This window comes from Notechis scutatus, chromosome 4 (genome assembly GCF_049901735.1).
Source record: "Notechis scutatus isolate UNSWTSFEM ecotype Mainland chromosome 4, rNotScu1.2, whole genome shotgun sequence".
Taxonomy (NCBI): domain Eukaryota; kingdom Metazoa; phylum Chordata; class Lepidosauria; order Squamata; family Elapidae; genus Notechis; species Notechis scutatus.
Genome location: NC_142012.1, coordinates 2097936 through 2120918, shown reverse-complemented (window position 1 = coordinate 2120918; position 22983 = coordinate 2097936). Strand labels below are relative to the sequence as shown.

General features: G+C 46.4%; 1 protein-coding gene across 2 annotated transcripts in view; it reads right to left on the bottom strand.

Moving 5' to 3' along the window:
- Window positions 1-22983, bottom strand: part of SLC4A11 (solute carrier family 4 member 11) — a 135380-nt gene that overhangs the window by 11435 nt on the left and 100962 nt on the right. For both annotated transcript variants that reach the window (XM_087962658.1, XM_087962659.1), the window contains 7 exons: window positions 21143-21268; window positions 16779-16892; window positions 15509-15641; window positions 14456-14529; window positions 7329-7545; window positions 5408-5514; window positions 1287-1455 (listed from right to left, as the gene is read on the bottom strand). In XM_087962658.1, the coding sequence (XP_087818784.1) occupies window positions 1287-1455; window positions 5408-5514; window positions 7329-7545; window positions 14456-14529; window positions 15509-15641; window positions 16779-16892; window positions 21143-21268 (940 nt within the window). The remainder of the gene's footprint in view (window positions 1-1286; window positions 1456-5407; window positions 5515-7328; window positions 7546-14455; window positions 14530-15508; window positions 15642-16778; window positions 16893-21142; window positions 21269-22983) is intronic.

Below are 22983 nucleotides of genomic sequence, written 5' to 3'. Positions count from 1 at the left end.
TATTCTTATTCTTATTCTATATTGTATCGTATCTATCTATCCATCTGAGCCATGGGTGGCCCAGTGGTTAGAATGCCGTATTGCAGGCTAAGTCTGCCCACTGCCAGCAGTTCGATCCTGACCGGCTCAAGATTGATTCAGCCTTCCCTCCTTCCGAGGTGGGTAAAATGAGGGCACATATTGTTGGAGGGCATGAGGCTGACCCTGTAAACCGCTTAGAGAGGACTGTAAAAGCACTGTGAAGCAGTATATAAGTGCTGTTGCTATCTTCCTTCCTTCCTTCCTTCCTTCCTTCCTTCCTTCCTTCCTTCCTTCCTTCCTTCCTTCCTTCTTTCTTTCTTTCTTTCTTTCTTTCTTTCTTTCTTTCCTTCCTTCCTTCCTTCCTTCCTTCCTTCCTTCCTTCCTTCCTTCCTTCCTTCCTTCCTTCCCTTTCTCATTCTCCTTCCTGGTGATGCAGTGGTTAAAATGCCGTATTGCAGGCTAAGTCTGCCCACTGCCGGCAGTTCGATCCTAACTGGCTCAAGGTTGACTCAGCCTTCCCTCCTTCCGAGGTGGGTAAAATGAGGGCACATATTGTTGGAGGGCATGAGGCTGACCCTGTAAGCCGCTTAGAGAGGACTGTAAAAGCACTGCGAAGCAGTACATAAGTGCTGTTGCTATCTTCCTTCCTTCTTCCTTCCTTCCTTCCTTCCTTCCCCCTTCCTCCCCTTTCCTCCCTCCCTCCCTCCTGGGAGAAGCAGTAAGACAGTGAGAAGATCCTGGCACAGCTGATCATCCGAACAGCTGATCGTTCTTCCTTCCTTCCTTCCTCCTCCTTCCTTCCTTCCTTCCTTCCTTCCTTCCTTCCTTCCTTCCTTCCTTCCTTCCTTCCTTCCCTTTCTCATTCTCCTTCCTGGTGATGCAGTGGTTAAAATGCCGTATTGCAGGCTAAGTCTGCCCACTGCCAGCAGTTCGATCCTGACTGGCTCTAGGTTGACTCAGCCTTCCCTCCTTCCCAGGTGGGTAAAATGAGGACCCAGATTGTTGGGGGGGCAAGAGGCTGGCTCTGCAAACCGCTTAGAGAGGGCTATAAAAGCACTATGAAGCGGTATATAAGTCTGAGTGCCATTGCTGTTCAGAAATGCTGCAGAAACCCTTCGTCTGAGTCAGCGCTGGCTGCAGGTGAGGCCCATTGCCAACTCTGCGCATCCTCAGAGATCCCTCATTTTGTTCCAAGACGGGCCTTCAGCCAGAGAATCCCAACCTGAAACCCAAAAGCCGACGGGCCGCGCTATGGAAAAACCTACCTGTTCTCTGGGGCGTTGGTGAGCGAGGCCACGATGTTTTGCTCTATGAAGAAAAGCATAGAGAGGAGGAACCCCAGCCCCATGGCACTCATCACCGAGCCAAGGTGGAGATCCTTCAAGGGAGCCAAGACGAACAAGCTCTCCGACTGATTGTAGTTAAATTTGGACACTGGGGGGGAAAAAAGGAGGAAAGTGAACAGACCCACTCCATCAATGGGAGGCCTTCAAGAAGGAGAAAATATATTTGCTTGTTCGTGTATTAACTGCGGCTAGAATTGCATTTGCTCAAAATTCTTACTGATTCCTACCGATAAAAACTGTGATTAGAAAACTATGAGAGTGTGCAGAAAGGAATAGAATAAACACGTGCAATTAAGGAGAAGGAGCAAACTGAATATTATAAGAGATGGGAACTATTTTATCGATGGCTAGAGGAAAAAAATACGAAAGCTAGAAATAGCTAATAGATCAGCGAAATATAAAAAAAATAGGTTTGCAGAATTAAACATGCTAAGAAGAGGAGTGTTACAGTAACGTAATAATTAATATTGTACATTAATCGGATAAGAATAAGATAGGAATAGAGAATTAATACCTAAGTAATGAACATGGATGTAAGTTTTAATTGTTACTGCACAAGATATTTCTACCCAGATGACACACCGTTCAATGGGTGATGACTTTTATGTACCTTAAATAAATTTTTTTTTACACACACATACACAAAAAGAAGAGATTGCAGAGCCATTTGCCCAAAATAATAAGGTTAAGGGTGTCCAGCCTTAGCAAGTTTAAAGACTTGTGGAGTTCAACTCCCAGATTTCCCCAGACAGCCATTCCCTCCCTTCTTCCTGGGGGCGGAAGTTTTAATTTAAAAGGACCAGGAGACGATGAGTTCTAGTCCCAGCCTAGGCACAAAAGCTGGCTTTGTGACTTTGGGCCAATCACCAAAAGACGGGAGTTCTAGTTCTATCTTTGACATGAAAGCTGGCTGGGTGACTGTGGGCCAATCACCAGGTGATGGTGAGTTCTAGTCCTGCCTTAGGCCTGAAAGCCAACTGGGTGACTGTGGGCCAGTCACCAGGAGATGGTGAGTTCTAGTCCTACCTTAAGCATGAAAGCCAACTAGGTGACTTTCACTCAATCAAAAGGCGACGGTGAGTTCTAGTCCTCTCCTAGCCCCGAAAGCCAGCTGGGTGTCTTTGGACCAGTCCTTCTCTCTCAGCCCAACCCACCTCAGAAGGTTGTCGTTGTGGGGAAAATATAAAGGCGGAGGACCTATTAGGTATGTTCACCACCTCGAGTGGTATACAAACAGTAATGAAGGCAGGATACAAATAAATACGAGGGCTATCCACAAAATACATTACGTTTTCGTCTGTAGCAAGAAGGGGCGGAGCTAGCGCGGCCATCTTTGGTCTGTGCGTCCGCCGCTCAGTCTGCATCTAGTCGTGCTAGTGGGAGGTTCGTATCGTTGCCCGTTATTTCACAGCAAACGTTTGAAATGTGTGCTGCAATTGAAAATCCCGCGAGTTGTGAGGTGCGATCAGTGATAAGGTTTCTGTTGGCAAAAAAACCATAAACCGGTTGAAATTTTGGGCAACTGTGTGAAGTGTACGGGGACAACATCATCATTGAAGGTGGAGTGCGCCAGTGGTGCATTCAGTTTAAAAATGGCCGAACTACGGCACTCGAGAAGTCCTGAATGCTTTCAAGTGGGAGATTTTTCCTCATCTGCCCTACAGCCCCGATCACAGCGCTTTGATGACGACACGGAACTGCGGGAGGGCGTGACTGACTGGCTCAAATCTCAGGCGCCAAAGCGCTGTGTTCCAAGCCAGGTCTTCCTCCTCGGAAACAAGTGGTAGTCGCTTGGTGCAAGATCGGGGCTGTAGGGCGGATGAGGAAAAATCTCCCACTTGAAAGCATTCAGGACTTCTCAAGTGCCGTAGTTCGGCCATTTTTAAACTGAATGCACCACTGGCGCACTCCACCTTCAATGATGATGATGTCCCCCTACACTTCACACAGTTGCTGAAAAACTTCAACCGGTTTATGGTTTTTTTGCCAACAGAAACCTTATCACTGATCGCACCTCACAACTCGCGGGATTTTCAATTGCAGCACACATTTCAAACGTTTGCTGTGAAATAACGGGCAGCGATACGAACCTCCCACTAGCACGACTAGATGCAGACTGAGCGGCGGACGCACAGACCAAAGATGGCCGCGCTAGCTCCGCCCCTTCTTGCTACAGACGAAAACGTAATGTATTTTGTGGATAGCCCTCGTAGCTTAAAAAATAAATAAAACAAACAGGCACAGAGGCGTCTCTTCCCTCTTCGCAGCCGTGATGGATTTTGTGCATCCTTTCCAGGGCAAAGCAAAATCAGTGATGCTTAAAAGCACGGAGAAGTTGTCGCTTTGCAGCGAGGGAGCAAGGACACTGTTGTGTCAAGTCAACACATCTGCAGAGGTTTTGCCCCTTTCCGGTTCCAGGCGGGTGGAAATGCGACCCACACAAAAGGGGGGAGGAGGAGGAGGGGGCAGCGTGGGAGTTCTTCATTCCCTTTCATCCCTGTCCACACATTTCCAACCCACGTCATTCAGAGGATGGAGAATTGGGTTTTTCCCTTCCTCCTGCGGAAAAGGTGATCCGTTGGACCCCCCAACGGCAGCCGTGGATAATATTTTAGATTTCCTTCGACGTCCGATGCTCCTAAGGCAGCAGATGTTCCGGACCGTTTGCGCCGTTTTAACGAGCAAAATACAAAACAGCAGCATAAAAAGACAAAAAAAAAAAAAATCAAAGCCGGAGGGGAAAAAACCTCATCAAACTCATCCCTTTTGCACCACCTGTCTGTCCATCAGCGGTTCTTCCGGCCTCTGGAAAGTGAGGTAGTTGTTTTGCTGGATGCCAGAATAATTGTGTGTGTGTGGGGAAAATAAAAGGTTTTTTTTCTTCTTCTCAAAAACAAAACAAAAAAAACCCCACAACCCGTCAGTAAAGGTGCCTTTTTCCACGATAGCGAAATTAAACGGTGGACTAGAATCATTCAGAGAATTGAATATTCTGCGAATAGATGCTCGGTGTGGAGCGAGGAATTATAGGGACAAGTTCAAAGGGACACCGCTCAGGCCGAGATTGGAAAATTTCTGGTTATCGAGATATAGATCGGAACTCGGGTTGTTTGGCAGGACTAGAACTCCCAGTCTCCTGGTGATTGGCCCAAAGTCACCCAACTGGCTTTCATGCCTAAGGCAGGACTAGAACTCACCGTCCCCTGGTGATTGGCCCAAAGTCACCCATCCAGGTTTCATGGCTAATGCGGCACTAGAACTCTCTGTCTCCTGGTGATTGGCCCAAAGCCACCCATCCAGGTTTCATATCTAAGACAGGACTAGAACTCATCGTGTCCTGGTGATTGGCCCAAAGTCACCCAACTGGCTTTCATGCCTAAGGCAGGACTAGAACTCACAGCCTCCTAGTGATTGGTCCAAAGTTACCCATCCGGCTTTCATGCCTAAGGCAGGACTAGAACTCATTGTGTCCTGGTGATTGGCCCAAAGTTACCCAACTGGCTTTCATGCCTAAGGCAGGACTAGAACTCACAGCCTCCTAGTGATTGGTCCAAAGTTACCCAACTGGCTTTCATGCCTAAGGCAGGACTAGAACTCTCAATCTACTGGTGATTGGCTGAAAGTTACCCATCCGGCTTTCATGCCCAAGGAGGGACTAGAACTCATCGTCTCCTGGTGATTGGCCCAAAGTCACCCAGCCGGTCATTAACAACCGCAGCAAGAATGGGGAGAAAACTCACTTAACAACTTTCTCAGTTAGCCACAGAAATGCCTGGCACCATTGCAGTTGCAAGTTAAGTACTACTCATACTTTTCGACTCACAATATTATCTTAAAATAACCCTACCATAAAACAGAATTAGCTCATCTGGTAGTGATTCCAGCCTGGTTCCCCTGGCAAGGCAGACGCCATCTTGCAACGACACAGAGTTGTTTGCCACGAGGACGTTTGCGGCAAATAAATTCCGTGGATAAATCAAGGCTGGGAATTCCCTCCTCCCTTCCACTTCAACCTCACCCCCACCCGAGAGAGAACTTACTTTTTATTTCCTCAAAGAAGTGGGATCCGATCACAGAGAAGGTGAGGACCGAAATGGGCAGCGCACAATCCGAGAGGATCTCGCGGACGCGCGGATGGAGGTAGGGGCTGCAACGAAATTAGAAACACCGAATTAGGACTCCTGCCCTGTTGAAGGTGGTTGAAAGATCAGGATGAAACTCCCAACGATTGCTATACATTTTTTAATTTTTATTCCTTTAAACATCTCTTTAAGCTAACGATGTGATTTCAGGTTGTAGCCTACGTATATAATCATAATTACACGTTCGGCTTCCTTATTCAGTTTCATATGGTATCATTTACCTACTCCATTTTTCTTTTAACAACTCCCAACTATTGCTGGCCCAGAGGAAATGACCCTTTGCCTCAGCTGCTCAAGGAGAATCATTAGAAGGTCTCCAAGAGGCATGTTGGCCAAGTTTTCAAGGTTGGTCAAGATGCCAACATCCATGCCTAGTTAGGATGCTGGCCCATCACTCAGCCTCCCTCTCTCTCTGTTGAGTTCTGTTGAACAAGGTTCAGAGTGTAGGAGTTTTCCTTGGAGAAATGATAGTTATGGGGGTCCCTGGTGCTCTCTGAGCTTGGTTGTCTTCTTTCAGATGTTTAATGACCCAACTAGATAACATCATTAGTGCTAGAAGGGAGTGGGCTTTGTAGAGAGGAGGAGGAGGAGGAGGAGGAGGAGGGAGAAGAAGGAGGAAGAGGAGGAGGAGGAGGAGGAGGAGGAGGAAGAAGAGGAGGAAGGAGGAAGAGGAGGGAGAAGGAGGAGGAGAAGGACGACTGCCCTCTGAGATTTGTGATTTTCTTATAAACCAGGGGTCCCCAAACCTAGCAACTTTAAGACTTGTGGACTTCAACTCCCAGAATTCTCCAGCCAGCATAGCTTAAAGTCTTAAAAGTTGCCAAATTTGGAGACCTCTGCTACAGACATTTCATGACCCAACTCGGTAACATCATCAGTGCTAAAAGGGAATGAGATTTGCTCTCTGCTTATATACAAGTGGATTGCCCTGTGGTGTTAAGAGGTTGTATTGTTTTCTTCTTGGTACTTTCTTGATTAGGCTATTGTTTATTGTTAGCCTGTTTGTCTAAGATGGCAGTTCCTCCTACCACGTTCCTTTCACCCTATCAACGGGCTCTTTTGAGCCCTGTCACCACATTTTTTGCCGTTTTGGATCTATCCTTTCCTCTCTCCCATTCGGATCGTTCTCTTACACGGTTTTTTTTGTCCCAGCCTTCCAAAACGGAGCATCATTTCTCAACCGTGTCGACTTCAAGAGGCATGGCTGGGTGATTCTGGGAGTTGAAGTCCACAAGCCTTAAAGTTTCCCTGTTTGGAGACAGCCCCCCCCCCCAAATCTAGATGGCTGGCTGGGGGATTCTGGGAGTTGAAGTCCACGCGTCTGCAAGTTGCAGAAAACACTGATGGGGAGAAACAGTCAGCGGGCTCTGTGCACACAATTTACACCGGAAGGTAGCTTATGTCAACTCATAAAACATTCCTATGCCTGTTTTAGTAGTTGCCATTAAAAAAAGTGGGGGAGGAAGGAAATCTGGAAGAGTCGTGCAGCAGTTGGGAAGCGAGAGTACATTCCAACTCTTTATCTTTAAAAGATTGTAACTAAACTACCCAGTTTTTGCCCGGGAATATATTTAATTGGAGAACGTGATTGATGACACCCAGCTTGTGAAGGTGTTCAGTTGGAGAATCTGATTGATGACACACCCAGGGGAGAGGGAGGAAACAGGGTCCCAGGGGACTGTAAATGACATAGGCCAGATTTGGCTTCATACCGGACAGGGCCAGTATGTCGCCTCTAATAAATCCTTGGAAGTTTTTTGAAGTTTGGCACGAGAATCATGATTTCATTAGGGCGATTGCTGGAATGCCGACAGCTTACCTTTTCTTGAACTGATAGAGAGTGTGACCAAGCCACAACGTCCCCAGCATCAGCATGAGACTCAAAACGGCCGTTTCTCGCCCCTCATGCGGGGTGGCCGAAGGACCGTCGCTCTGATTTCCCATCGACGAACGTTCGGTGGAGATGTTCAGCAATAAGTTGGTGTTGTTGAGGGTCAAACTGTGAGATCTTGGGCCGTGGTAGTAGTTTGTAAAAACTGGAAAAAGAAAAACAAACTTATATATATATATCATATATATCACCCCTTTATTTAGACCCATGGACACATTTTGTTGTGGCCCGCTGGCAGCTAGCGGAGCTGGCAGCAGAGTCGGACAGTAGTGAGGAAGTTGGGGGAGGAACGTGGGCCAGTCCTGGAGGCCGAGGAAGGCTCGGACAAGGGCTCTGTGTCGGAGGCAGAGATGGGGCCAGGGCCGTCCGACAGTTATCAGCTGCCTTCGGAGTTGGAATTCAGTGGGGCAGAAGAACAGCTGGAGCCTATTCCCAGTGTGCACATGTGCAGAGCTGCCAGAAGAAGGGAACAGCTAAGGAACAAGGGTCGAATCGGGAGTAAGGCCACAGGTGGGCGCTGAATGGCCCCTCCCATAGGGATTAAAAGAGAAGCAAATGAGGAGGGGAAACAATTCGTCCGTTGCAGCCGTGTGAAGATCTGCCTGTGCATCTCACAGACTCTTTGCCGAGCCCTTCCTTGTCAGCACTGCGTTTGGAAATAGTTACTTGGCAGCTCTCCAAGCTAAATAAGGTCTGTGCTCCAAATTACACCCTTGAAAGACCATTGGCCAGGCCTTTGGCTGAAGGTGAACGCCAAAAATTCACCTTCATTTAATAAAAGGGGTTTTAGAGTCGGCTTAGTGCTTTTTGGGGGAAGCCAAGGTCAGAACACATTTATCAGAATTAGCTGTTATGCGAATGCTTCACTGGGGAGAAAGGGATTACAAGAGATTAAGCAATTACACAATGAAGAATACAGTCATTATTTGCATAGTACGCCCAATGGCTACTAATGTCTCCACGCTCCTTTCTATGTGCACAGATAATCCTTGACTTATAGCAATTCATTCAATGACCAAAGTTGTAACAGCACTAAAAAAAAAGGTGACTTGCAACTGATAGTCGCACTTGAAATGATGCAGCGTCCTCATGGTCACGTTATCAAAATTTGAGGGCTCAACAACTAGCATGCACAGTGTTTATGATGGATGGAGTATCCTCAGGCTACGTGATTGCCATTTGTGGCCTTTCCAGCTGGCTTCCGACAAGCGAGCTCCACGGGGGAGACCAGATTTCTTTTTTTAAGAGTCATGCAGTGAACAACTTGCAGAGATTTGGTTAACAACGATGGCAATAAAAGGTCACAAAATTGATTTGCACTTAACAATCGGCTTGCTTAAGCCATGGAAATTCTGATTCCACTTGTAGTAAAAAAAATTGAGGACTACCTTTATTTCACACAACGTTTCCTCTCTTATAATCCCTTCCTCTCCAATCTCTTCCGTCTGGCTTGTGGATGGGGAAAGTGGGGGGAAAAGTTGGATACAGGACAACGCTTATCTGACCACTGTCTTTGTAGTAGCTTTTCTTCGTATCCTTCAGGGCTATCCCCATATTCTCTGGCAGGATTAGCTAACACCCAAGAAGATAGGCTCAAGATCCAGACGGATCTTGACGGACTGGAACCCTGGGCCGTATCTAACAAAATGAAATTCAGTGTAGAGAAAAGTAAAGTCTTACACTTAGGCAAGAAAAACCCAAAGGACCCATATAGACTGGGTGAAACCAGGCTCAATAGCAGGAACTGTCAGAGGGATCTTGGAGTCTGAGTGGACAACCAGCTAAATGGGAGCCAGCTGTGTGCAGCAGCAGCCAAAAAATCCAATGCAATCCTAAATTGCATTAACAGAGGGATACAATCCAGATCAAGGGAGGTACTAATACCACTCTATAAAGCCTTAGTAAGGCCACACCTAAAGTACTGCATCCAGTTTTGGTCACCACACTATAAAAATGATGTTGAGACTCTAGAAAAAGTGCAGAGAAGAGCAACAAAGAGGATTAGGGGACTAAAACATACAACAAACAGTTGCAGGAACTGGGCTTGGCTTGTCTAGTAAAGAGAAGGACCAGGGGAGACAGGAGAGCAGGGTTCAAATATCTGGGGGGCTGCCACAGAGAGAAGGAAGGGCTCAAGCTATTTTCCAAAGCACCCGAAGGCCAGACAAGGAATAATGGATGGAAACTGAACAAGGAGAGATTCAACCTGGAAACAAGGAGAAACTTTCTGACAGTGAGAACAATCAACTAATGGAACAGAAGTTGCCCTCGGAAGTTGTGGGAGCTTCATCCCTGGAAGCTTTGAAGAAAAGACCGGACTCCCATCTGTCAGAAATGGTGTAGGGTCTCCCGCTTGGGCTGGGGGTTGGACTAGATGACCTACAAGGTCCCTTGCAACTCTGATGATCTGTTATTTACGCTCAGTTTCAAAAGAAAGCTATTTTGAGTGGGAGATACTTTGCAAATATGGAGACGCTCCTTTACTCCCTTATGACAGGGGGCTGTGCATCTAAAATTGATGCGAATTTGAAATGCTCCGCAGACGGTCATCATAAATCTCACTATAGGGGAAAGAAGAGTCCTCGTTGTCCCACGAACTGGACCTTACAGAAGACATCGTCCTGGATCAATTACGTTATGACTCATCCCGAGCCTTTTGCAAAGACAGGTCGTCCTCAATTTACAACAGTTCGTTCAGTGACCGCTTGAAATCACGACATCATTGAAAAAAAGGGATGTGACCATTTTTGACCATTTTTTTCCCACACTTACAACCACTGCAGCATCCTCACAGTCACGTGACCAAGGTTTGGATGCTTGACTCATATTTATGACGGTTGCATAATTTGATCCGGGCAAGTCAAGTCAAGAGGGAAGCCAGATTCAATTAACGACGGGGTTGGGGTTATCAATTTAACAGCAAAGATTCACTTAATGGCAGCGGCAAAAAAAAAGTCATCAAATGAGGCAAAGCTGGCTTAACAAATCTCTCACTTAGTGACATAAATTTGAGGCTCAATTATGGCCGTAAGCCAAGGACTACCTGTACATAGGACACCATATGAGAATTAAAATCTGTCTTACATAACAGAAGTTTAAATAAAATTAAGCAGGAATGGCTTCCATTCATATTTCATATTAGACAATTAGATAAAAACCAAATATTTAAAGTATGGTGTTTTTTTTTTAAGCCTGCATCAACAGATACTGTAAAATATTGGAGCACAAGAAAGAAAGACGGAAGTCAGAAACTAAATAGTTAACCATATTAATTTTTTCTTTTTAAATTGTTTGTAAATTATAACATAGTGGAAGTTTGGGGCATTAAAACTCAAAACTTTATGCTGCTTTTAGCTTTATATAAAGTAAGGTATGTCATAAAACAACTTGATATACTCAGCTCAATACCTTTTATTAATGTTATATTTATCAATAACCATGTTAACTTCAGGAATTACAATACTGGAAACACATCAAGGAGAGAAGCAACCTGGAATTAAGAAGGAACTTCCGGAGAGTGAGGACAATTGACCAGTGGAATGACCTGCCACCAGAAATGGTGGGGGCTCCATCACTGGAGGCTTTTAAAGAAGAGACTACTATCGAAAGTGCTATAGGATCTCCAGTTTGAGCAGGGGGCTGGACTAGAAGACCTCCAAGGTCCCTTCCAACTCTTTTATATTCTGGTTACCTGTATCAATGAACCGGTGGAACGGCTTCCCTGCAGAAGTTGTGGCTGCTGCACCATCATTGGAGGTTTTTCAAGGTGAGACTGGACAATAGTTTGTAATGGCATAGGGTTCCCCCTACCTGAGCAGGGGGGAGGGGTTGGACTAGATGACCTCTAAGGTCCCATCCCCCTCTGTTAGTCTGTATACAAAACGCTACCTTTCATCTTTCCCTTCCCAAAGATTGAGAACGTCACAATTTGCAGCAACATTCCAGGACGTGCTATGGGTCAGCGGCTTGCAACAGGCTAACAAAACTACACATCCTTTTGTCTGTGTGTGTGTGTGTGTGTCTTTATCAGTGTGGCAAGGGAGTTATTTAAGGTCCTTCTAATCCCATTCGCTGTCTCTTGTTTGCTTCGAAACCGGCTGCTCGCCCCGTTGTGTGTTTCCTGCCCGAGAGCAAAAGTCAAGATCAAACAGGTAGTGTTGCATCACGGCCACCACCACCCCGGTCGAAAAAGAAAACAGCAACCTTGCAGACCCCCCCCCTGTTCTTCCCCTTGACCTCCCCGCCCCCCTCTTCCCCCCCCCTTGCAATGTGATTTTTAAAACACAAAACACACCCGCCCACCCCTTTCCTGCTGGTGGTGGGGCACGAGAGCGCGAGGCATGAAAAGAAATATTCCGCTAAGCTTCCTTTCAGAAGGAAACCGGACGGACGGACGGACGGACGGACAGACGGGGGGCGCTTCCCAAGCCACCGGGGGGGGGGGTGGCTTTGAAAAAAGGTTTTGGAGATGAAATGAGAGCGAAGGGTTTAAAATTGTTTCCCGGGACGGCAGGGCCAAGAGAGGGTGAGAGACAGAGAGAGAGACAGAGAGAGACAGAGAGAGACAAAGAGAGAGAGAGAGACAGAGACAAAGAGAGAGACAGAGAGTAACAGAGAGAGAGAGAGAGAAGGGGACAGAGGGGGGACAGAGAGGGAGGGAGAGAGACAGAGAGAGAGAGAGAGAGAGAGAGAGAGAGAGAGAGAGAGAGAGAGAGAGAGAGACAGAGAGAGAGAGAGAGAGAGAGAGAGAGAGAGAGAGAGAGACAGAGAGACAGAGAGAGAGAGAGAGAGAGAGAGAGAGAGAGAGAGAGAGAGAGAGAGAGAGAGAGAGAGAGAGAGACAGAGACAGAGAGAGAGAGACAGAGAGAGAGAGAGAGAGAGAGACAGAGAGAGACAGAGAGAGAGAGAGAGAGAGAGAGAGAGAGAGAGAGAGAGAAAGAGAGAAAGAGAGAGAGAGAGACAGAGACAGAGACAGAGAGAGAGAGAGAGAGAGAGAGAGAGAGAGAGAGACAGAGACAGAGAGAGAGAGAGAGACAGAGAGAGAGAGAGAGAGAGAGAGAGAGAGAGAGAGAGAGAGAGACAGAGAGAGAGAGAGAGAGAGAGAGAGAGAGAGACAGAGACAGAGAGACAGAGAGACACACACAGAGAGAGAGACAGAGACAGAGAGACAGAGAGAGAAAGACAGAGAGAGACAGAGAGACACACACACAGAGAGAGAGACAGAGAGAGAGAGAGAGAGAGAGAGACAGACACACACACACAGAGAGAGAGAGAGAGAGACAGAGACACACAGAGTGAGAGAGACAGAGACAGAGAGACAGAGAGAGAGACAGAGATGGAGACAGAGACAGAGAGAGACAGAGAGAAAGAGAGAGAGGTTGGGGAGAGGAAAAGAAAAAGAAAAAAAAGGGAAATGATTATTTACATGGCTCGCCTTTGATGGAGGAAATTACAACAATGTGGCAACCTCTGGTTCTCCACTCGGAGCCAAAATCAAAAAAACGGGTTTTCTTTCGTCATGAAAAGCTGAGCTCAGTGCAGACAGCTGGCAACCTCACATCTGCAGCCCTTCCCCCCCATGCCAAAAATGAGGGGCAGCCTGTCTAATTTTGCAAAAGAAAGAAAAGTTGCGGAGTGACGGGGGGTTAGGGGTCTCCAGGAAAGTCTCTAAAATGGGGGAGAAGCAGACCTCAGGACTGGGTGAAAACAAGGGACAGAAATCTATGGGGTAACACATAGGAGTGTTTGTGAGAGGCCTTGGGAGTGTTGTGGGAGTGTTGTGGTACCCCAGCGGCCGACGGAGATGGCAGCAGAGGCGGACAGTGGGGAGGAAAATGGGCCAGTCCGGGAGTCTGGGGAGGACTCGGACGAGGGTCCTGCGTCCGACCCAGAGATGGGGCCAGGGCCATCTGGGAGTTATAGGCTGACTCCAGAGCCTCCAGAATCTGACAGCAGCAAGGCAGAGGAATAGCGGGAGCCTGTTCCCAGTGCGCGTGTGCGTAGAGCTGCCAGAAGCCAAGAACAGTTAAGACAAAAGGGGCGACTCGGGAGTAAATCTGGGAGATGATTGGCCCCTCCCGCAAGACATAAAGGAAGAACAAAGGGACAGGAGCCTTTGCAGGAAGCAACTTTGTTTGTTCTGGTCGATTCAAACTCTGAAGTTCTGTATGGACTTTGTGCTCCGTTTGGTCTTGTACAGCAAACTGGCAATTTAGTTGTTGGCAGCATTTCAAGGGAGATAAAGGTGGGTGCTTATCAGACTTATCCCAAAGGATTACGGGCTGTGAATGCATATAATTCACATATAATTCACAGCCGTTGACATAAAAACCAGGTTTTTGGGAACAGCATGTGATTGTTACTGTCTCAGGAAGCCTTGGTCAGAACAGGGAGGCTCAAAGAGTAGATATGCCTGCGCTAGGCCTCCCTCACCTGAAGCACCCCATTTCTCCCCCCCCTTTTTTTAATGACCCCGTGTTAAATTTAACATCTACGGAGATTCTCCGCCATTCAGATCGTTGTTGCCTCAAAGGTGCTTTTTCAAAAGGCAACTGGGCTTTGTTTTTTTTTCCCCATTGAAGAGGTTTCGCTTCTCATCCAAGAAGCTTCCTCGCTTCTGAGTTAATGGTGGAAGGATTTATTATTCCTTGTGGACATCTGATCGTTAGCGCTCTCTCTGAGAGTCGTGGAGGCCACTTGGAGGTTTATGTGACCTCATTTAGGGCACAGATAAACCCTCAAGTGGCCTCAAATCCTGGGACATTGCAACTTGTCAAGCCTCTCATAGGTGTAAAAAAGGGTCGTAAGTCACTTTTTTCAATGCCGTTGTAACTTTGGATGGTCACTAAATGAGCTTGTAAGTTGAGGACTACCTGTCAATGCATCTTTTGGGGGGAATTAAGACTAACCTGAAAGCAAAATTTGCTGCTCCCTGTGTAAAAAGTCTCATATCTAAGCATGGGAAACATTGTTTTCTGCAGAAAGAAAGGCCTGCTTTGCGTGAAGAAGAATTAATGAAGTAGCCAGGTGAGATATTTTTTTCCCACCAGATTTACCTTTTGTGATTCCTTTCAGGGCATCGAGCACGAATGTGATGGAAATAAAAAGTGCAATGATTTCTTCTGTGGACCTACAAAAAGACACACACACACACACACACACAACAGGAGAAGAGCGTCAACCAAAAGGCCAGAAATGACATCACGTCTCTCTCTAGGAGCATCTTTCGATACCTTTCTTGTCACAGCCGTTAAGTGAATCACTGCAGATGGAAGAATAGAGTAGAGAATAGAATAAAATAGAAAACAGGATAGGATAGGATAGAAAAAAAAAATAGAATGGAATGGAAAAGAAAAGAAAAGAAAAAATTGAAGAGAAACGGAAGAGAAAGAAGAGAAGAGAAAATAGAATAAACAGAACAAAACAAAACAGAATAAAGTTGGAGGGGCCTTCGAGGTCTTCTAGTCCAACCCCCTGTTCAGGCAAAACAGACTGTATAGCCATGATGGTGAACCTGTGGCAAGCTGCAGGCAAACGTACCTCACTGGGCATGTGCGCGACTCACAGCTGATTTTCGGCTGGTTTGAGGCCTTTTTCGGCCTCCCAAAGGCTTGAAGAAGGCTTCGGCAGGCCGAAAACTAGGCCCGTTTTGTCACTTCCTGTTTTTCTGAAAATACTAGAAGTGACAAAACGGGCCTAGTTTTTGGCCTGCAAAGCTTGCAGAAGCCTTCCTCAAGCCTCTGGGAGGCCGAAAATCAGCTGTGAGACGCAGTGCAAGTAAGGGGGCGGCGGGGTTGGTGTGGATTGCATGCGCATGCGTAGGGTCGTGTGGGAGGAAGAGGAGGATGGGGTGGAGGAAGAGGAAGAGGAGGAGGAGGAGAAAGAAGAGGAGGAGGAAGGAGAAAGGAGGGAGAAGAAGAAGAGGAGGAGGAGGAAGAGGAGGAAGGAGAAGAGAGAAGGAGAAGGAGAAGGAGAAGGAGAAGAAGAGAAGAAGAAGAAGAAGAAGAAGAAGAAGAAAGAAGAAGAAGAAGAAGAAGAAGAAGAAGAAGAAGAAGAAGAAGAAGAAGAAGAAGAAGAAGAAGAAGAAGAAGAAGAAGATTATTCCTTACCTTTTAAAGAGCTTCATTAAAAGACTGAAGTTGAAGAGGGAGTACAATACAAGGAAGAAACTATTCCAGAGTCCAACCCACGCATAAAACGCACGGAAGTCCAAGTTGTAATCATCACAGATTCCTTTGATCACTGGAAGCAAGGAAGCAAGAGAGCCAGTTTGATCTACTGATAAAAGTACTAAGTTGGAAACCAGGAGACCGTGAATTCTAGTCCTGCCTTAGACTTGCAAGCCAGCTGGGTGATTTGGGGCCGATTACCAGGACACCGTGAGTTCTAATCCTACTTCAGCCATGAATGTCAATGGAGTGGCTTTGGGTCTATAACCAGGAGATGGTGAGTTCTAGTTCCACCTTGCACCTGAAAGCCGGCAGGGTGACTTTGGGCCAATCACCAGGAGAAGGTGAGTTTCCAGCATAAGCGCGCCATCTTGCCTACCGTCTCTGTCCTACTGTCCCCATTTATTCGTATCTGTTTCCTGTATTCTTACTCACGTTTATACTCAGGCCCCTGTTGGAATCTGATTTGGAGGGGGAGGCCGAGTAGCCGACAGGGAGCAGGAGTGTGGCTCCAGTGGCTGTGGAAGAAAGTGGGGAAGGGCAAAGTCCAGCTCGACAGAGCAGGGGAGAGGTCGAGCAAGGGAGAGGGGGTTCAGAGGAAGATCCAGGCCCACCCCCTCTTCATCCTAGAGCACGCAGGGAAGAATGGAGAAGGGAGCAACGTGGGTTGCGTGGCTTACGGGGGAGGAAAGGGCCCTGATTCCCTTCATTAGCTGCAGCTGGGAACATAGGGTTTAAAAAGGGAAGCTGCACACAGCAAACTGTTGGGAGCAAATTGTGAATTATCTGGTATTGTGGAGGCTTATCTGGGTTCCTGGCGTCTTCCCAACTGTGTGTGGTTTGCTGGCCTTTCAAGTCTGCAATTCCTTCTCCTGCCTTGTCAAGTGAATCACTGCAGCGCGGTTTGTGTGGATTTTTAGTTACAGCTTGTATGTACTTTGTTTTCAGACTGAATTTTCTACAGTCAAAAACTGTTCCTGGGAGAGTTTTTCTCCAGCCCAGAAGGTAACCAGGACACTGGGGGCAAAGTTGGAGATAAAAAAAGGGATTCTTCTTGCTTATTTGACTGTGTTGCTTTAGTGCCACGCCCCTTTGGGTCATCACATTTATACTCATTCCTATTATCTTGTAAGCGATTGACAAATCAAAATAAATAGAGTAAAAAAATAAATAAAATAAAGTACAGAAAACCGAGAAAGGATGAACTCACCATTGATATACAGAGCCAAAGGAGCTGTGGTTAAAAGCACCACAAGCGGCTGGCCGGCAAAGAGCGCGTAAACCAGGCCGCCGATGCACTGGCCCACGATCGACTTTTGCACGTCTGGAAATCAAAAGACAACACCGGAGGGGGGGAAAACAATTCAGAATCAGCTGGAGTCAACCTGCTTTAAACCGCAGCATCGTCAGGCAGGAAAAACCAAGTCCAGGTTCAAAAGTCCAATTCAACCGCTTTATTGCTAAAGGGCTACGCGCAGGAATCTTCTCCACTTGAGGTAGTCCTCAACCTATGACTACGATTGACCCCGTGTTTTGTCAGAGTCTATTCATGAACTGGAATAGAGCATGGTAACAAGGTCAAGCAATGAATAGGCGTAGCAACTAAGTCAGCCAATGAGGACTGTTTGGAAACTGAAACTAGAAGGCTCTATATTAAGCTCTGCAACTTTGCAGCTATGTTGAGCTCTGAGTCTGTCTATTGAAGATGAAACGGCTTCTCTCCTCTGCTTGCCTGCTGAACTCAAGTGAAACTGAGGTCTGTTTCGGAGCTCCTGAGTTGCTCGATGGAGCTCTGAACTTGTAACATGTCTACCTCTGTCTGCGTTTGCTCCATGTTGGAGAAATCTACAACTGGTTTGTAAAATCTACTTATTGTGTTTATAAAGAGGTTCAATGAAGCATCAGCCATCGGTGTTTATTTTTCTGGCGCTGAATTATCGCTGTAAAACTCTGAATACGTTTCTGTCGCCCAGCGGCCGTTGTTAAAGTGAGTTTCGCCCCTGCGACTTTTCTCGCCACGGTTGTTAAGGGAATCTGGCTTCCCCCCCCTTGGACTCTGCTTGTTGGGAAGGTCGCAAAAGGCGATCCCGGGACGCTGCACCCGTCACAAATACGAGTCAGTTGCCAAGTGTCTGAATTTGGAGCTCTTGACCACGGGGTCAACATGCCGCAACAGTCATTAAGTGTGAAAGACGGCTGTTACGTCCCTTCGATCAGGGCCGTTGTTAATTTTGAGCAGTCACGGAATGAATGGTTGTAAATCAGTGGTGGTATTCTACGTTCAGCCCGGTTTGCGCGAACCGGTAGTCAAAAATGCTACCATTCGGCCAAACCGGTAGTAAAAAAAACAGCTACCGGTTCGGCCGAACCAGTATTTCTTTCTCTCTTTTTTCTTTTTCCTCCCAACAATCAGCTGTTCCGATGATCAGCTATGCCTGGATCCCCCTTGCTGTCTTACTGCTTTGACCAGGTGGTTTCCCTGAGGCCACGGAGGCAAGAAAAACCTGACCCATGAATGTTTTTCACACATATGACCATTGCAGCATCTCCGTGATCACATGATCAAAATTCAGGCGCTTGGCAACTGGCATGTACTTAATCAGTCGCAGCATCCCGGGGTTCATTTGTAACCTTCCGGCAAGCCAAATCAATGGGGGGGGGAGCCAGATTCGCTTAATGGCCGCACGATCCACTTAACAACTGCGGGGATTCTCTTGAACGACGCTGGCAAGAAAGGTTGTAAAGAGGCAAAACTCACTTTAACAACCGGAAAGTTTGGAGTCAACTGCGGTCGTAAATCGAGCACTGTTTGTATCCTCACACACCACAAGAAAGGCAAAGGATATTGCTATTTGGAGAGGAACACCACCCTGCTGGGGATGATGGTTTCTGAAACCTATCCAGTCTGGTTAAGAGAGGACAGAGAACAGAAACGTTTTGTTCCTTGCTCTGCCAAATTTAATTTCGTCGAAAATATTGTTAAGAGGAGCCTCTAGGAATAAACAAGGTTGAAGCCATAGTCTGAGACTCCTTTAGGTTTTCAGGGAGGTGTCTATGTGTATTTGTGTGTGTGTGTGTGTGTGTGTGTGTGTCAACTCATAAAACATTTTGTATACATGTTTTATAGTTGACAACAGAAAGAAGGGGGAGATTCAAAGGGCAGGCGGCACTGTGGGATCGAAAGTACATTCCGTTCCTATTTTCTTCAAACACGGATTAGATGACTGAAGCTTCTGCCAAGCAAAAATCGAATTAATCTAATTGATGACTCTTGGTTATGGACATTTTTCATTGGATGGTACACCCAGAGAGGTGGAGGGAAAAGCAGGATCAAGGGTGACAGTGAATTATGTATCTCAGAGTTGACTACACCCAGGTAAATGCCAGAATTTTACCTTCAAATAAATCTTTTTTTTTTTTAGTTTTGGGAGTGTGGCTCAAGGCTCATGATTTAATTGGAGTAACTGCCGGAATCCTGACATTTTTTTTGTGTGCCTTAGCACAACTCTGTCCCTGCAGCTCAGCAAGATCGGCTGTTCTTATCTTTTATATAACCTTCAAAATCAGGGAAAAAAATGGAATTTCCTGGACTTTGGGCCCCAGTAGACAAAAGCAGAAAAATAAAGCTAAGAGATCTTGGTCTGGTTCCAACAAAGGCTTGTGTTTTCCTTTGGACAGAAGACTGTTTTTAATTTTTTTTTAAAAAAATAAATCCTTGCTACGGCCTTTTATTTATTTTTAGAGCCGTCTCTAGCTAAAACGACCATTTTTAAAAGCCGTCCTTCCTTGCAAAGGGGTTTTATTTTATTTTTTTGCTGTTCATCGCTGCACTCCAACATTTTATCGGGTTTTTAAAGGCGGGGAGTCCTCAACATACATACGACCCGCAATGCAGCCCAAAATTTACATCGCTAAGTGAAGACATTTGTGAAGTGACCGTTTTGCCCCATTTTACGACTTTTCTTGCCTCGGTTGTGAAGGGAATCCCTGCAGTTGTTAAGTCAGTCACAGGGTTGTTAAGTGAGTCGGGCTTCCCCCGTCAACTTGGCTTGTCAAAAAGTCTCAAAAAAACAAACAAACAAGGGTCGGATTCACACAACTCCGGGACGCTGCAACCGTCATAAATGTGAGTTGGTTTTCAAGCATTCTGGAGGTAAATCACATTAACCGTGCGGGGATGCTGCTACAACGGTCGTTAAGTGTGGAAAAATGGTCACAAGCCACTCTTTTCAATGCCGTTGTAACTTCGAACGGTCACTAAAACGAGCTGTCGTTAAATCCAAGACTTAACCTGTACAAAGTAAATTCTGCAAATAATTCAAATATACATGTCAGGATTCCGGCACTTACCCCCAATTAAATCCTGAGTCTCGAGCCAAAACTTCCAAAACTTCAAAAGGATTTATTGGATGTTAAATGTCCGGCACTGCCTGGATGTAGCTGACTCTGAGGCACATCATTCATTGTCACCCTTGACCCTGGTTCTCCCCCCTGTACCTCCTGGGTGTGTCATAATTCATATTCTCCAATGGGACACCTCCATAGTCCCGAGTCATGCTCTCCAGTTAGGTATTTGCGCGGCAGAAACTTCAGTCATCTACTTCCTATCTTTGAAAACATTTATGGAATGCACTTTCAGTTTGCAAGCTGCCGCACTGCTCCCCCCTCCCTTTCTGTTGGCAACTCTAAAAAGACCAGAGACCTATTTTATGAGTTGACAGTACAGATGTTCCCAGTGTGCCAATTCGATTGAGGAGGGTTCGCAAAACTGACTTAAACCAGATTTCTCGCTTAGCAACAGAAATTTGGAAGGCAATTGCGGTCGTTAAGTTGAGGACTGCCTGTACTTTTCTGCTAGAGTGTTGTGGTTCACCGGCAGCAGGTGCGGACGGCTGAGGTCTCGGAGAGTGAGGACTCGGATGAGGGGCCTGCGTGTGATGCAGGGATGGGGCCAGGACCATCAGGGAGTGGAGTGCTGCCTTCGGAGATCGTGGAGGCTGGCAGCAGTGAGGAAGAGGCCCCCAAGGAGCCTGTGCTGAGTGCGCATGCGTGCAGGGCTGCTCGAAAGAAAGAGCAGCTGCAGCAGCACGGGCGACTGAGGAATAAGGCTGCAAAGCAATGACCCCTCCCTCAAGAGATAAAAGCCAGCTGAGAAACCGGAGTTCTTTGCAGGAAGCAAAGATGTTTTTGCACTCGAGCCTTGTGGACGTCCGGAATATCTTGGTTTGTGTTTGGAGACTCTTTGTGTTTGAAATATTCCTTGGCAACTTTATCTGGTGTTCTTGGCAGCCTTGCACCACCTTGGCAAGGCTCATTCTTATCAGAAACAGTTAATTTGAAACAGCCTTTTAACCGGGAAGGAACGGAATTCGTAAAGAATCATGACAAGGTTTTGCTGTTACCTCCGTTTGGTGTTTGTTTCCTTGGAACGAGATTTGGGTCAGAACAGAGAGGGATTATTTTTTTCCCCTTCTGCGCAGGACATGTTGACAAAGGGATTTTCCCCCCAATGCCCAGAAGGTTCCCTCCACCCCGCCGGGAATCCTGAAAGTCACGAAGGCAAGGCCAACTCACCGATGACCCCCTCGGTGTTTTCGTCATTGAGGGAGCCGAAAGCGATGGTGGGCAGGAGGCAGGCGAAGTAGAGGAAGATCATGGTGGTGATGTATTTCCCTATCGCTTTGTTGGTGCCGATGATGCCTAAAACAAAGGCCAGAGAGCGGGTTAAAAACCGTAGAAATGCACCAGGTGTGGGCCTAGGGGATTCTGGGAACTGTAGTCACAACAGCGTGAGGGCCATTGAGATTATTAGATATGGGCCTTCCTTCCTTTCCTTTACCTTCCCCTCTTTATTTCTTCCCTTCCCTTTCTTTCTTTTCCTCCCTCCCTTTATTTTTTCTTCCTTTATCTTCCTTCCTTAGTTCCCCTTTCATTTATTCCCTCTTTACTCTTCCTTCCCACTCCCCCTTTTTTCCATCCATCCTCTCATTATTTTCCTCCCTCCCTCCCTCCTTCCCTTCCTTCCTTCTTTCTTTCTTTCCTTTCTTTCTTTTCCTTCCTCTCTTCTTTATTCTTCCATTCTTCCACTTGCTTGCTTAGTTCCTTTCATTCTTTTCCTCTTGCTTCCCACTTTATTCTTCCTTCCCTCATTCCCTCTCCCTTTTCCAACTGCCCATCCTCCTTTTCCTTCCTTCCTTCCTTATTTCTTCTCCTCCCTCCCTCCCCTTTTTCTTTCTTTTCCTTTTCTTTTCCTCTTCTTTATTCTTTCTTCCTCTTGCATCCTTAGCTCCCCTTTTGTTCTTTTCCTCCCTTCCTCCTTCCCTTTCTTCTTCCTTCCCTCCCTCCCTCTTCCATCTATCCATCCATCCATCCATCCATCCATCCATCCATCCATCCTTCCATCCGTTCTCCCCTCCTTCCCTTGTATTCCTTCATCCCTCCCTCCCATCCTTTTATATTGCTGAGTTAAAACTTTCACCCCACCCCCAACTATTAGGATCAATAGTTACGGACAGGTAAGATTTATCAACTGAAGCATCAGAATGAAGCTGATGAAATAAGGTGTTCTATTCTGGGCAGTAAATCCTTCCTTATCCAGACCTTTTATAGCAAAGCCCAAGGAGAAATTTTTTGTTATATTTCATCTGAGTCTCCAAATAGCATGCAAACCTTGCAGAAAGACCCTTCACAGCCCTAGTTGCCCTTATTATATTTCAAAATGCTGGTTCTTCAACATTCCTTCACGCTCCATTGTCACCAATGAAATTAAAAATGGGGCAACGCGGAAGGAAGGAGTGGAGCTATTTTAAGTTCAAGCAGACAAAAATAACAATAATAAATGAAATACTCTTTCATTTTCTCTCCTATAATGGGAAGGTAGCTATGCATCCCTAAGAACGACATGCAACTGGGTCCCACATTTTCCCCTTGCTAAGCGTGACCATTGTGAAGTGAGTTCTGCCCCATTTTACGACTTTCCTTGCCGCAGTTGTTAAGTGAATCCCTGCAGCTGTTCAATTAGTGACGCGTTCGTTAAGTGAATCCGGCTTCCCCATTGGTTTTGCTTGTCGGAAGGTCTCAAAAGTGACCCTGGGACACTAAAACCGTCATAAATGCGAGTCGCTTGCCAAGCGCCTGACTTTAAAACATGGGAGGGATGGTCGTAAGTGTGAAAAACGGCCATAAGTCACTTTTTTCCAGTGCCGTTGTAACTTTGAACCATCGCTAAAGAAAGGTGGTTAAGTCGGGAATTACCTGTATTAGGAATGGCAGCTGTGCATTTCTGAGAAGGATGAATGATGTACAGTTAAGGGAATTCTGTATGTCTAGCTTAACAAAGAGAAAGACCAAGAGGACATGAGAGACAGCTTTAGATGCTTGAAGGGCTGCCCCAAAGAGGAGGGAGTCAAGACTCT